The 14,542-nt window shown below is 47.4% G+C and overlaps 1 protein-coding gene across 2 annotated transcripts; it reads left to right on the plus strand.

Annotated features, from left to right (window-relative positions):
• Positions 1-3,022: 3,022 nt before the first annotated feature.
• Positions 3,023-13,062, plus strand: PGAM5 (PGAM family member 5, mitochondrial serine/threonine protein phosphatase; the record flags this gene model as incomplete). Of its 2 annotated transcripts, none has more annotated exons than XM_084272285.1 (6): positions 3,023-3,288; positions 6,405-6,583; positions 7,972-8,097; positions 9,235-9,323; positions 9,617-9,750; positions 11,320-13,062. In XM_084272285.1, the coding sequence occupies 6 exons, from the start codon at positions 3,023-3,025 to the stop codon at positions 11,468-11,470; spliced, it is 945 nt and encodes a 314-aa protein (XP_084128411.1). In that variant the 3' UTR covers positions 11,471-13,062. The 2 variants fall into 2 exon arrangements, with proteins under 2 accessions (XP_084128411.1, XP_084128412.1); XM_084272286.1 differs by having other exon boundaries at positions 9,620-9,750.
• Positions 13,063-14,542: the final 1,480 nt, after the last annotated feature.

A 14,542-nucleotide genomic window follows, 5' to 3' on the forward strand; every position in this document is an offset into this window, starting at 1 on the left:
CGCTGTAGCTAATGCTAAAGCATCCAAACACTGACTCATCCCTGTAGCATCCAGGTCCATACAGAAAACAGAAGTTCTTCCTATGTAGTGCAGTTAACCTGAGGGATGGCACTGCTCCTGCCACAAGCTTTTCTGCCTGCCAAGGTAAAGCAGCACCGTTTGTGAGGCCACATCTGCGCTGGCTTTCTGCCTTCTGTTTTGCTTTGTTCTGGCCATAACATAGTGAAGAGGCTACCCTGACCTCGGGCAACTTGCTTGAAGGTATCTCTGCATCTAGACACAGAAATGGGATAACCCCTGGGATCACTCCGGAGTACTGGCCCTGTGGCATCACAGCACAAGCATTTACTGGTTTAGCTAACAGAATAAATCCATTAGTGGCTACTATCAGTAGGTTGTTATCCTCTTAGATGGATTTTCTGCTCACAGATGAAATACAACACAATAAAACTGGATTAGAATAGTAGCACTATATATATATAAACAAAAGAGCAAGAAGTTAAGTAGTTATTAATGCAATGCAGGGCTGTATATTCAAGCTAGTGGTAACACTCCAACAAATTATTTCAAGATTTTTTTTAACCTAATTGAATTGCAAGTTTTCCAAAATGGTATCCATAACCAAATGAAAAATATCATTTTTTTTATTTATTGAGCAAAATATAAGATTTTTGCACATAAAGTGTATAACTGAGCAAAAATAAATTGCAGGGTGTGAGCATATAAACTGGGGACTTTTGATGGTGAAGTGTTACCACAGAAGAATGACATCCAAAATGCAATCAATACTATCCATTTTTGTTTTCTAGCACAATGAGACTGCCCAGATGTTCAGCAATACATGTTTGCCAAGGAAACATTTTTTTTATTATTGTATTTTTTATTATTATTGTTTAACAATGATCTCAAACCTTTCTGGCAGTGGAGTGAGATCAGACCTGGTGGAAGCTGGTGCCGCTGTGATGCACTTGGCAAACTTGCCTCAGTCTATCCTTGGCTTTCGACTTTTGAGTGTTGGATATTTGTGCAATTGATGCACTGAAGTTTCAAGCTGAACCGTGTGATTTTAGAATTCTGTTCAAGGAATTGAGAGATTTATCAGGAACTGCATAGTTTGCCCCATCCAGCTTCAGCCTGTCCATGGTCCCAAGTGGATGGTGGTACCTGGTGCAGTTATTTTCCTTATTTTGTGAGCTGTTGGAAATCAAATACGGCAACTGGGATATGGTTAGAGGGCAGGCGGCGAAGAGGCAGTAAGGACACAAGTGGGGTAGTTAATGGAGAATGAGTGTTAAGAGGGATAAAAGAGAAAAGGCATTATGCAGGGAGATTTGAAAGGCACTTGCAGGAACCTAGGAGACTGGGAAGTGGGGAAAAGGCACTGTGTTATTTATAAGGAACTGGATGTGAAGTTTTGAAAATGAACTTTTTTTCTGGGCTCTTGGTAAGAAAGAACATGGGCAGTATAAATGCACACAGCTGCTCTGGGATAAGGGCTAATACTTCCAAGATAAACTAAAGAAAAACGATCAAATGAACATTTGGAAGCTATATAAGAAGAAACAGCTGAATGCCCTAAATATAGCGGATGAGGCAGGCGAGGGAAGGGAAGAAAATATCCAATCCTTAGAAAATTTTCATGAGGGTCCCTGGGTCACTTGTCTGACGGCCGGGGGCCGGAATCCCAGCGCTAGAGACAGCTGTAGTCCTGTCCGCACCGCACACGTGTGCGACAGAGACACAAAGCGGCGGACAGGGGAAAGACACCCAGCTGGGAAGCGATTTGACTTGAGCAGAGACCGAAGCCCCGCAGCACGGACCCAGCAGAGCAGCTCCGAGCGCTCTGCTTGCAGTTGTGTTGGGGTCACTCCCAACGACCGAAATCCGGCCGCTAGGAACTGCCCTCTCTGGAGGCGTCTCAGTGCGGTAACGGGGCCGGTGCAGCTCCCAGCGTGGGGAATGTGGGCAGGGAGGAGAAGCTGGAACAGGTGGACGTGGATGGTAAGAATCCATGGTTACGTAGGGCAAGGGCTGAACAATGGAGCCTGTAAAATCTGCCCGCGTCCCGACATCCGCGCTCAGTAGCGTTTGTTACCGTCTGCGAAATGGATTTAAGAGGTGGAAATCTCTGCTAAATCCTGGGTGTCCGGTCAGAACAGAGGGGCTCGGCTCTGCTTCCCCCAAAGATGCTGCTGCCAAGCGATTAAGAGAGCGCCGCTGGTGTACTAATTATCTACAGATAATTAACATTCCCGTTTGACTGCATAGTTTCTTCAGCGCAATGCAATGCCGCTGGAGCTGATCTGGGATCAAGGCAACCACGGGAAGCGAGGAGCAGCGTCCCGGCGAGAGAGGGCACACGGCTGCTCCTTCCCCTGAGGCGCGGCGTCCCCGGCCCAGGCCGGTCCGGCGCTGCCGAGCCCACTTGTGTTCCCCAAACCCCGGCTTCCCCGTTTCCAGTGCCAGAACCCCGTGCTGACTACAAGAGGCCGGGTCCCACGGAAGCCAGCTCACGGCTTGTACCGACACAAGCTGCACACTCTGCCGCGAACGTCGCAGCCGAACGCCCTGCAGCCGAGCGCCCGCGCTGGCACTTGGTTTAAAAGCGGGCAGGGCTGGGGTTACTGCCTCGCCGGGCTACCAGCGACCTGGCTGGGGCAGAAACTGGTTTCTGACCGGCCGGACGGGATCACCGCGGGCCTCCGGCGTGATCCGCGGCTAAACCCAGGAGCCGCGCCCCAGACGCCCCCGTCCCGAGGCGGGTTCAGGTCCCTGGGCCCCGCCCAAGTGCCTCGGGCCCCGCGGCCGCGTGAAGGGCTTTGCCCTCGCCGGGACGAGGCGAGACTGAGAGAGATCAGCCACGCTTGGGCTACTGCAGCTCCACAGTCTCTGTCTCTCCCTACTCCAGGCCCAGAGCCTTCGCGGAGGAATCTTGCCCCACGCCGCGCTCCGTCCGGGGCGGGGCGGCGCGCTGGGTGGGCGGTGCTGGGGCTGTAAGGGCACGCGGCCCGCCGTCCGCGCCATGTCGTTCCGCCGCGCCTTGGCGCTGGCCGCCTGCGGGCTGGCCGGCGGCTCCGCGCTCTTCTCCGCCGTTGTGGTGGGCAAGCAGCCGGCCCGCGAAAGCGAGCCGCGGCCGGGGGGTTCCGCCGCCGTTCCCCCCGCTTCCGCGGCGGCGCCGCCAGGTTTGCTGCTGCTGCCGCCGGCCGCCACCGCCTCCTGCCCACCGGCTGCTGGCTGGATAGAGAGACCCGCCGGTACCGGCGGCTACTGGGATAGCAACTGGGACAGGTGGGTGCGGCGCGTCTGCGGCGGCGGGGTCTCCCTCCCCCGCCGGGGCGGGGATTCCCTTCCCGAGTGGCGGCTGCGGTGAGGGGCCCGGCGGGAGCCGTCCCTGCGCGGCGGAGCCGGTGTTCCCGCGGTCAGGGGCCGCAGGGCTCCGACCGAGCGAAGTTTCAGGTGTTCAGAGCAGAACGCGGCTGAAATTCTTGGATATCCCTGGAAATCCCTGGCGCCCGGAGCCCTCAGTACTTGGGGTGGGGGGTGCTCCGAAAGCCCTCCCCGTGCTCCCAGACAGCCCGGACTCCCATCCGTCGGGGTGTGCACCCCCCGCAATGCAACGCGCGGTCCGGTGAGAGCGCGGAGGGTCCGGTGAGGCCGCGGAGCCTCCGGCTCGTGGCAAGCGCGAGCGCTGTGCGCGAGGCGTGCCCGCGCTTTTTCACCCGGCCGTGCCCCGTCCCGGCCGCGCCTGACAGCGCCGGGGGGTGAAACGTCTGCACCCTCTGCCGGGGCTCGGCTTGGGTCGGCCGTGGGGAAACCCTTGTAAAGAGAACGCGGCTTTGAGCCTTGCTCGTGTCAGCCACGGGGGCTTTTTTCCCCACCCCCTTAGTCAGAACGTGCGAGTTTCTCTCCTGAGCTTTGTATCGTGCCGCTCCCGTCCGGTGGCTTTACCTCCCCCGGCAGAGCGGTGTCCGGCCCCGCTTTAATCGCAGTAAATCCAAACTTAAGTACCAGCAGATTTTTATTGTATAATGCGCCCTGGTCTGATGTTTGAGATGTTGCAGAATCAAATATCCACTTAAATAGATCCGTGTACCCCTGATTATGAAAGTAAAGCTCTCGTATTGAGGGAGGTACCAAAGCTGCCGGCCTTCCTGGTTCTGCTAAATGGCTCCTTCCCCTCAGGGATCCAGAAGTTCTTTCAGGCTTGCTTAAACTTTCTAACCAGCTCAGGAGGCAGAGATTGCACCCTGACTGATGCAGCTGTTACAGTTCCTTGAGCAGACATTGCTGGACTGCACGTCATAGCAGTTAAGGGTAGTGCACTGTGTGTTCCTCAGTGTGCAAACAGTGGGAGTGTGCTATGCGGATACGCTACCACAGACCAGTTTCAGCTCTCTGCTGCTTGGTGGTGTGCTGTGGCTTTGGCTCGACTTGGTTGAAGCCTTAATTTTTATTGGTTTTAATTTCTTTCATTATTTTGGAGAAAAAACCTCCTTAGAGTGTAAAATTGTGAAGCAGCTTATAACTGTGTGAAGCATCTGACCACTTTGGGGGCAAGGGCGAGGAATGAAGTCTTGAGCAAATAACAGGATAGTACAGTATCCTTAACGACTGATGGCTTTTTCAGTTTGAAACAAGAGTGCAGGTATTTTTGTTTTCAAGCTTCCCATTGATCTGATCCCTTGCTACACCTAGGATGTTATATTGGCCTGTGCCACCTGCACAGGAATTGTACAGCTCAGTTCTTGCATAAGACTAGTTTCACTCGTGTAAAATGCTTCATCTGAAATCTGTGCTAATTAAGTTTCTGTTAACTGGAAAGCTTGGTGTGGGAGGGAAAGGAAAACTTTTGAATCATCTAAATTTCTGGGTTTCAGGTACCTTCCTATATTTTCTGAGTGGTTCTTGCAAGCAGTTTTATTAGAAATAAAAGTAGAAATATCTGGATTTCAAAGGTTACGAGAGTTGAAATATTTCTCAGGCCAACAGATGTTTCAGTGACGTGCAGGGCTTTCTGGAAGAAAGCTGAAAAGGGTGCTGTTGTGGATGAAGTGATACTTCCATTATAATTAGGCTTAAGGATGGTCCCTGGCATGGCTGTTCTTTTTTAGCAAAGTTCTGGCCGTGTTGAGTAATGTTTTTACAAGGGTACTCGGAAAATGGAGTTTCAGTGGCCTAAAAAACCTACTTAAATGAAGTCTTAGTAATATTAAAGTACTCCTGCTCAAATTTTCTAAAACTAGCTGATGCTTAAAATACTGTTAAGCTTGGTTATCTTATCACTTGTTACAGCATCTGTTGCTTTTCAGAGCACATGTTGGCATCGAGTAGCTTCAGGGCTGCTGGGGAGAGAGGGCGGGACTCTCAGGTGTTTCTTGTTATGTGTTTCTGCTACAGGATGAATTAATCACTACCTGCTTGATTTTTTCAGGCATTTTCCCTATTTTCCTGAAATATCTTTCTAGTGATATAGTTTGTACAGAATCTGCAATACTGGGGAGGGAGGAGGAGATATCCTTTGTGCCCTGCGTGCTCTTGAGGAACTTGACTAGGTGTCTGGGTGATGTGCAGGTTCTGGCCTGCAGAAAGGGAGACTGGATGTTTTCTTGAGGTCCCTTCCAACCCCTACAATTCTGGGAATTCTGTGACAAACTGGAAGAAAGATTCAAGTGTCGGGAGGGTAGAGTGAGTGATGAAAAAGATGAAAGGATGAAAAACATGCTCCAGGCTGAAAAAGAAAGTGTTCCTGGAGAGACCTGCTGTGGCCTGGTTTAAATCACAAAATAGTTCTCACTGTGCAGTGCAGAGTTGGAGTCCTTCTAGGATACTGTGTGTGTGTGTGTGTGTGATCCCTCAGCGCTCCTTATCCTGGGTATCATTCATGCTCAGGTTTGGATTTGGTTTTTCTGTAGGGAAACCCTTCTATTGTACCTGTGACTGAAAATCCCAAGAACTATTGCATCCACAGGAATTCAGATATGAAGACCTAGCATTTATAATCTTCTTGTCCAGACAGACTGTAGCTCTCATATGTTTCAGTGTATGCCATCTGTTTGCAGTAGGATTTAACTTCTTTCTGTTGCGTTGGCTGGTCCGTCCCCGTCCCCCCCCCCCCCCCCCCCCCCCCCAATAATTAATTGAAAGGTGGCTGTTACTAAACAGCAAATTTATCTGTGTCAGTTGTGCCTCTCAACCTAAGACATTAACTTTTGCTTTTTTTAATCAGGCTTTTATTTATAGCTCTCACACAATGGTTTGGGTCAGTTTTGAGGTACAAATGGCTAAACAGTCAATTTCAGTAGTTCAGCTGTATCTAGAACTAAGGCAAGACTACCCACCTGTAAAATTCCTCTGCCTTGTAGTATCCCCTGTCTAAAAGTGGTGTTTTAAATGTGTTTGTTTAGGCGTGAACCACTGGCTCTTATCAACCTCAAAAAGAAAAACGAAGAGACCGGGGAAGAAGAACTCGCTTCGCGCTTAGATCACTGCAAAGCAAAAGCCACCAGGCACATATTCCTCATCCGCCATTCTCAGTACAATGTGGATGGCCGGGCTGATAAAGACAGGACTCTGACCCCACTTGGTAGGTATTACCAGAAGCACTGTATTTTGTGTTGTGAGAAGGTTGTCTTTCACATGCTGCTGTCCTGATGAGTCCAGGTCACTAACTCACCTCTGTTCTGGGTCCTGCTGCCAAACCTTAGTCCACTTTCTGCATCCTTTGTGACAGAAACGCGTCAGGAATAAAGTGGGCTGTTTTTTCCCCCTGGTTTTGATGCTCTAAATCCAAACATGAAAAACGTGCTTTACAGAGTTGAAAAGTTCACTTAAGGTCGCTTGAGCAAATTTTCATGCTAGCTGACATAATTCCCTGTGGTTAAGGCTTTTAAATTTAGCTCCATGACAATTTAGGGAAAGATTTCTCTTAAAAGGCAGCTTGTGTTTCTGTTAGTTAATTTGCTGATTTATATTTAAAAAACCCACCCCAACTTCCCTTTTTGTTGGAGTGTTTCCAATTAAATACATCTCACTTTCTCTGCAAAGTGCTGTTTCTGGGAATACTGCGTGATGTGAGGGTGATTTCTGGTATGTTAATCTTAATTGGTACTGTGACTAGGACTCGGATGTTAATTAGTGTTATTTTAATGGTGTATTTATAAAGCAGTGGTTGCTTGCTTGATTATATGTATGCCAACCCTGTTTTGAGGGGAGAAGAATTACTCTTGTGTGGTGCTGCTTGAGGTCTGTTGCCAAATGTCTAGTATCTAAACACTTAGATCCAGCCAAGTCTTAATAATAGGTGTGCAAAAGAGTGAAATGCTAATTTGGGACTAAGGTGTTACCTTAACGTGGTAACAAAGTATAATCTTAATCCTGTCTCATCCTGTGCCTTGGGTGATTTAAACTGTCTGGTGTGTTTTCACCTAGCTACCTGAAAGATGCACCAAAGCCTTCCCCAAGATACCCGAGTGCTGTGGCTCTAAACTGTTCCAAGAGGAACAGGTTACAAAGGTGAAAAATGCATTTACTGTATGAAACATGCACTGCCAGCTCTGAGCTGGTCAGTTTGCCAGAGTCTCCTCTCTGCGCTCCCCAAACATAGTGCTGAGCCAAGCTGTCTGCCTGGTCTTTTACTGGAGGTGGCTCCCTTGGGATGGGGCTGGCAGGGACATGGAATACTTTAGTGGAAGTCTCTGAGTAACTTGGTTTGCTTGTTTATGTAGTTGGTTTGCTGATTATCTTTTTTAAAATAATTTTTCCTGCCAAGGGAAATGTGACTTGAAATCACCCAGACAATAAGTTTGGTCTGAATAAGTAGTGACTCTGGTAAAAATGTCTCCCAGTTACTCCTTGGAAGCAAAAAACCTGACATTGATGGAGACCTTTTATGTCTACTGGACAGATTGATTAGCACTTTGAGTGAGGTGCTTAAATGAATGTCCCTGATTTATGCAATGAATTGTTTTTAAGGTCGAGAGCAGGCTGAACTGACTGGACAGAGGCTGGCGAGTTTGGGATTAAAATTTGATCAGATTATCCACTCCTCCATGACTAGAGCAACTGAAACAACTGAAATTATAAGCAAACATCTCCCAGGTAAGTGGCTTCCCTTAATTTGTCATTTTCTTCTGATCCTTGAAACTGCTTCCAGTAGAATTCTAAGCTTGTCTTCAGGGTTATGTTATGTAGCCAACTTCCAGTCCCAGTGAATATGTCTGTAGAGAAACCAGCAACCCTCAGTCTGCTGGTTTCCAGTTAATGTTTACAAACACTAGAGCTACCTGCCCCTCTGAGAGACTGGCTGCTGTATGGGCTGCCATGTCAGAGAGCTCTGCAAAGCCGACGAGTCACCAGGATTGGCTCAGTCCTTGGTCTCAGGGAGCAGGCGAGAAGGAATCAAGGGACCCTAAACCCCAGTTCTTGTAGTGATGCCAGGCTAGTTAACAGGCCCTTGTGTGCTGCCCTGCCCTGTCTGCAGGGGAGGATGTGGCACACTCACAGAGGTATAGGGTTGTTTTTTTAATGTGGTAGGTGGCAGTTTTGTTGCCACAGGGGTTCAGGTGGCTCTGTTAGGGTATTTTGGGGGAGGGTGGTGTTTGTTTTAGTTTCTGTGGTTTTTTTTCCTGCTGTTCAGACATACCAGGATCTAAAGATATTTATCTGTAGTAGTTCTGTCTGATGTCTCAGCAGATAACCAGGTATGACAAGCTGAAAGTCAGTTCTCTTAACCATTCTGTGTGTTTCCTTAAATGTGCAGCTTCTAAAAACCCCAACAAAACAAAAAGCACTGAACACCCTCCCAACCCTAAAACAAACACTCCCCCCCAACTAAAGCATCTTTTCTTCCACAGAGAAAGAGTGTATCAGTATAAATATTAAATGCCAGAAGTGTCATATAAACATTAATTTGCCTTAATTAGCAGTAGGCATTAACTGACATCCTTGCAAATGCGCTTTTTTGAAGTGCAGCAGACCAGGAAGCCTCAGCTTGCTGTGCCAGGTTGGTCTGGCTGTTCTCAGTTGGAATAACCTTAATTTGGTGATGAAACAGTTGTGTTGGAGAGATCCACACACCTTCACAGGAAGTGTGCAGACTATTCTAGTCTTCAGGATGAAGGGGAAAATTTCCTTGAAGAAAGAAAATGAAAAATGTATTGAGCGTAGGGTTGCAGGGCTGTTTGCTGTGGCATGTGAAGTGACAACTCCCTTCTGAACATGTATTTAATATTTCAGGAGTTAAAAAAATTAGTACTGATCTGCTGAGAGAGGGAGCACCTATAGAACCAGACCCACCAGTCTCTCACTGGAAACCAGAAGCTGTGGTAACTTTTTGCTTAAAGTTGGTTTTTTCCCCCTCATATATACATGTTTTGTATGTTTAATGTATTTTATATTGACTGCAGTGATAACTAGCAGTGTCTGAGCTGATGCTTTTCATCACAGACCTCAGATGATTGCGTGTTCCTCTCCTCCCCAATAAGTGTAACAGGAAAGTTTAAGTAACTTAACAATCCTTAAGTATTAGTAAAGAAGAACAATTTAGACATGTCCTGTCTGCAAGTGCAGACAGTGGCACGTGCTGCTCTGTGTTTAATTCCACACTCTGTGCCATTAGCAGTATTATGAAGATGGAGCTCGAATTGAGGCTGCTTTTCGAAACTTCATCCATAGAGCTGATGCGAAGCAAGAAGACGACAGCTACGAGATCTTTGTCTGCCACGCCAACGTGATCCGCTACATCGTGTGCAGGTGCGTGCTGGACTGCGCGTTCTTCGCCTCTGTTCTACACTGGCGGTGTTGGTGCGTGGTACTGCTGGGCTGGGAGATGTTTGGCTGATGGGAAGTGGTTGGAGATCAGTGCCTGCATTGTGAGCAGCTGCTTCTGCAGCTTCACCACAGGATGAATGTGCAGCTGGCAGACACAAGTTTGAAAGTTACAAGTTGTGGGAATTTTGTACTAATGGAAGTTTTTGTTCAAGCGTGTTAGTGTGTTTCTGCAGTAGCATTCAGTGTTGGACTAGTGAGGAGCTTGAATCTTTCTGCTAACAGTGAAGTTCTCTGTGAAGGAGAAAACAGTTCTGGATCTTTGCCTGTGTCTGTATCCAGTCAGCTGAGTCTGTTTTATTCCTCTTCCCTATCAGCAAAGGACTGTCTGTAAGAAAATTTGCCTTGAGTAGGACAGATGTGATTAAACTTTAATCTGATCAATACCTATAACGGTTTTGGTTGGCTTTATTTAGCTGAGCTAGTTAAATGCTAGCTGGTCTGCTCTGTGGACTGCTTTAGAGCTCTTCAAAATTGCTATACTTAGAATTATTGACCAGGGAAATAAAATAACTCCTTCCTGTGCTAAAAAAGATCACCTTGCTGCTACCTAGGCTTTTTCTGAAATACGTGTATATGTTTTTTTCTTTGCTGTTTCTTCCCTCCTCTTTTTAACTTCTCTTCTGTGCCTTCCATTCCAGGCTACCTGATGCTATGATCCATATAGTGTTGTCTTTGAGTCTAGCTTGACTGTAGCTGTTATTTCTTAGCCTTTCTAAAAGACTGTCCTAAGAGCCAAAAACCCAGTTAACCCTCAGAATCTGAGACAAAAGGTATTTGAGATGGCTTAGTATTTCCTCCAGCTGTTTACTACAATTGATTTGACTCCTAAGGCTGTTTTGTTAGGGATTTTAGAACAGATGAGACTAGCTGTGATGCTGCACAAGGTACTCTTTCTTGCTGCTTCTGGAGAACAATATAGCTGATGGAGAGTAGTTGTGGTGAATTTCTTCCATAGGCAAGTAGAACGAATCTTACCTCACCACCTCCTCTTTGCTACAATTACATACCTACTCACCTTGGTAAGGCTAAAATAACAGGTAGAGTTGTGCTGTCTGGAGGAGGCCGTGGGGGTGGTGAGCCATCTTCTCTGCCTGTCCTGAACTGCGCAGGGTTTTGTGGTGCTGCAGTTGGCTCAGTGACCAACCTGAACCTGTTAAGTGGGAGGTTGCTTGGAGCGCTCCCAGCTAACGTGACTATGCTGGAGCTTCTACCTTCTATCAGTTTGAATTAATCCTGTCTGCATTAATCATGCCCATCTGCTGGACTGGCTTATGCAAGTGCATCACTGGCTCTGGTCCAGTTATCAACGCTGGGATTTCGTATCAGCTGCACAAGGAAACTATTTTATCTGAGGCTGACTGGGAGGGTTTGTGTGCAAGCTGCCGTCAGCAGCTATGGTCCTACCCTGCCTGCCCCACATCTGGACCAGAAGGTGATGCTGTGAGCAGCTTGTTAACGTGATGAATGGCTGTTTTTCTTTTGGTCTTGCAGAGCATTGCAGTTCCCCCCAGAAGGCTGGCTGCGAATGTCTCTCAACAACGGCAGCATAACTCACCTGGTGATACGTCCGAATGGGAGAGTGGCGCTTCGAACGCTGGGTGACACGGGCTTCATGCCTCCGGATAAGATCACACGCACCTGAGTGAGCAAGACTGACAGCTGTCCCGGAGCTGCCTCTAGTCTCTTTGCACTAGTACATTCAGCTACAGTACCACTAGGTTTTTATCTGTTATGTTGGGGTGTGATGCTGTTTTCAAAATGTCCTTTAGCCCCTTGCCTCTTTCATACAACTCATATCTGCCTCTCAGTCCCGACAAGAATAAATCTTTGTAAGCCTGAAGCTGCCCGGTCCTCCGGTATTCCCCAGAACTCCAAGCTGAGCTGTGGAATACAAAGCAATTGAATGTCTGTGTGCTCAGCAGTCGCCAGAGCACTGACTCTTCCACCCCCTCTGAGTTTCTATAACCAAAGCTTGCGCCTGTGGATGTTTTTCTTGTGCAGGAAAGCAGTTGGTGTGGGAACTGGAAGAAACAGCATGTATCACTCTGCAGCCAAAACTGAAGATGAGCCAGCTTGTTTCAGCTCCAGCAGAAGTGACAAACGGTGTTTTGCTGCTCGAAGGACAAAGGGATGGTTTTTGTAAGCTGTTGAGGATGTATGTTTATGTTGTCGTTGTTCCCCTCTGCCCCCAAATGAAGCTCATGTAAACTGTGCCTGGAGATTTTAAGCATAAAGCAGAGAGGGTAAAAAAGCATTTGCCTCAGAGCTGTGGTGCTAGAATTAACTGCTGCTGCTGCTACCAGGTGTTCCTCCATCCTCAGGAAGTACTTCAAGATATTCTGAACAATGTTTTGCAGTCTCTTAAAGCCTTTAACTTAAAATATGGCCTGTAGGTGGTAAGAGGGTTGAGTTTGTAGCAGTAAGATAGAAGGAAAGCACCAGTCTTCTGAAAGTGCTTCCAGTTTAGAGCGTGTTCTCCCCGGTATTTGTCGTACCTTGCTTTCAGAGTAGAGCAGTGAGACTGCTGAGTTCAAGGCACTGACACTGCAGGGCAGAGATGCTGCAGCATTGGAACAAGCTGCTGCTTAAGACCACTGATGCCAGAATGCTCATGCAGTACCTGTGGGGTGGCTTTTCAAGGCCAAGGGTGCAGTACAGCCATCAGGCAGAATGCACAGTGCTGGCTCTGTACAGCTCTGACACTGCGGGGCTTGTGCTAGGAAAAATGCAGATGGCGCAGAACTAGGGCTTGTTTTTGAGAGGTGGGCTTGGAGGTGCTTCCTTTTCAGTCTTGTTGCTGTGTAGGAGGAAGGAACAGTTTGCAATACCTGTAAGGTTGCAGTTTCACTCTGTGTAGTGTGCCTTTGTGACAGAGCAGGTACTGCAGGACAACAACCACCTGTAACTTGTCTGACAGGTTCCCTTATCATTGAGACTGTTGACAGGCCCCCTACCCTTGCTTGGTCAGACCTGTATTGCACAGGCAATCCTGGCACACAACCTAGTGAGACAAGGGTGTGAAGGGCTTGTTTGGGCCAGGACTGCTACAGCAGGATGAGTTCAAATGAACTGGGGCTAATGGGCAATGAAACATGATTGTTGTGTAGTGCAAGTTGTTGAGGGCAAGAGGAAACCATTGCGCCGTATCGCTCATTGATGCAATGAGACTAATTTATCAGTTTTTGTCTACACCTTTTTAAAACTTTTGAATAAAATAACTGGTCTGTCTTTGTCTCTTCAGTGGAATAGTGGTGTGACTGTCTCCTGTAGAAGGGGTGGCTGAAGTGCTGTCTGTTCAGTGACATGCATTTCTGACTGCTGAGGAGGCTCTGTAGCCCTGCCCTGTTAACTCCAGCTATCTGAAATCAGGTAGGAGCCAGCCCAGCACTGCAGCACAGAGAGGGGACTCACAGTGTCTTGTCCCAGGCCTTTGGGAGTTCAAGGGCTGTGTCACTACCACCACAAGGAACAGCAGCGCCGGAGCTGGTAAGATGAAAATTCTGTGGGTTTTTTTTGTTCCCTCCCATCCAACCCAGTGTAGTGGGCAGCCAGGGGACATGTGCACAGAGTAACAGTGTCAGCAGTGGGGACTGCAGTCACTTACATGTGTACTTGAATTTCAGTTAAACTGTAACTTCAGGTTTATAAGATTTGGACTTCCTGTCTCTTAAAACACTTGGAGACTCAAACTCTTCAGTGGTGTTGGGAGTCAGGGTGTGTGCACACACAATGCCTGAGCTGGGGTAAGGCCTAGACAAATCAGTACTGTGCTGCCATGGACCCAGCTACTTGTCCCCGTGCCCCATAAACTGAACAGTGTCACACTTTTAGTTACTGGTTTATTTTTTAATAGAAAGCAGGGTAACTGTTATTTTTAACATGACAGCTAATTAAAAAAACCACAACTAATCTTTTGCACCTTTAGAAGTGAATTTTTGGCTAAGAAAACACAATTCAAGCACTACCCATCTGATTTTAAGTGTCTCCACAGGCTCAGTGTGGAAGAACTTTCCTCACAATCATGAATGAGCAAGAGCTACATAAATTGCCTTATTTTTTCTTTTTTTTTAAATATCTGAAGTTAAATATATTGTTAGAAAAATGACTTTTTAAGAACCAGTACAACTGGACTAATGCACATCATAGAACAGTTAAAAAAAATACCCCAACTCTCTTAACCAAACTGAGGAAGCGAAAGGCAAGGGTTTGGGGAGTGGGGGGTGCTGTGTGTGGAGGGTGTGTGTGTGTGTGTGGGGGGTGTCTACTTGAATGATACCAGCAATATACATTTAAACATTAAAAAAAGAAAGCAAAGCATGACAAAGGTAAAAAGGAAGAACTAGAGCATTAGTGTCAGGCTTCTGCCTCTGTAACAAACTCTTAGCAAAAGGGTGTCACCATGTGACAGCTTATAAAGGACCAGGCTGCAGAAGAGCTGCTGTGTGCCCAGCAACTTACCCCACAGGTTTGACTTTCACAGGGCATCAGGCAATTATTCACCTGGGGAATTACTCCAGAATGTCAAAGCCATCGTTTACATTATTTTTAAAAGTCCACGATTTTCAACCCCCTCCCCCTCAACAGAAAGCCCCCAACCCTTTAAAGTAAAACTGTAGGAAGGTGGCACCTAACAGAAAAAGAAGTAGCGATGAGGGGGGGGAGCTGCTGCATCAAAAAAAGAAACTGGGAAAACCTCAGGGAAAAGTTGGTAATG

The sequence above is a fragment of the Gallinula chloropus genome (assembly GCF_964237585.1).
Source record: "Gallinula chloropus genome assembly, chromosome: 17".
Taxonomy (NCBI): domain Eukaryota; kingdom Metazoa; phylum Chordata; class Aves; order Gruiformes; family Rallidae; genus Gallinula; species Gallinula chloropus.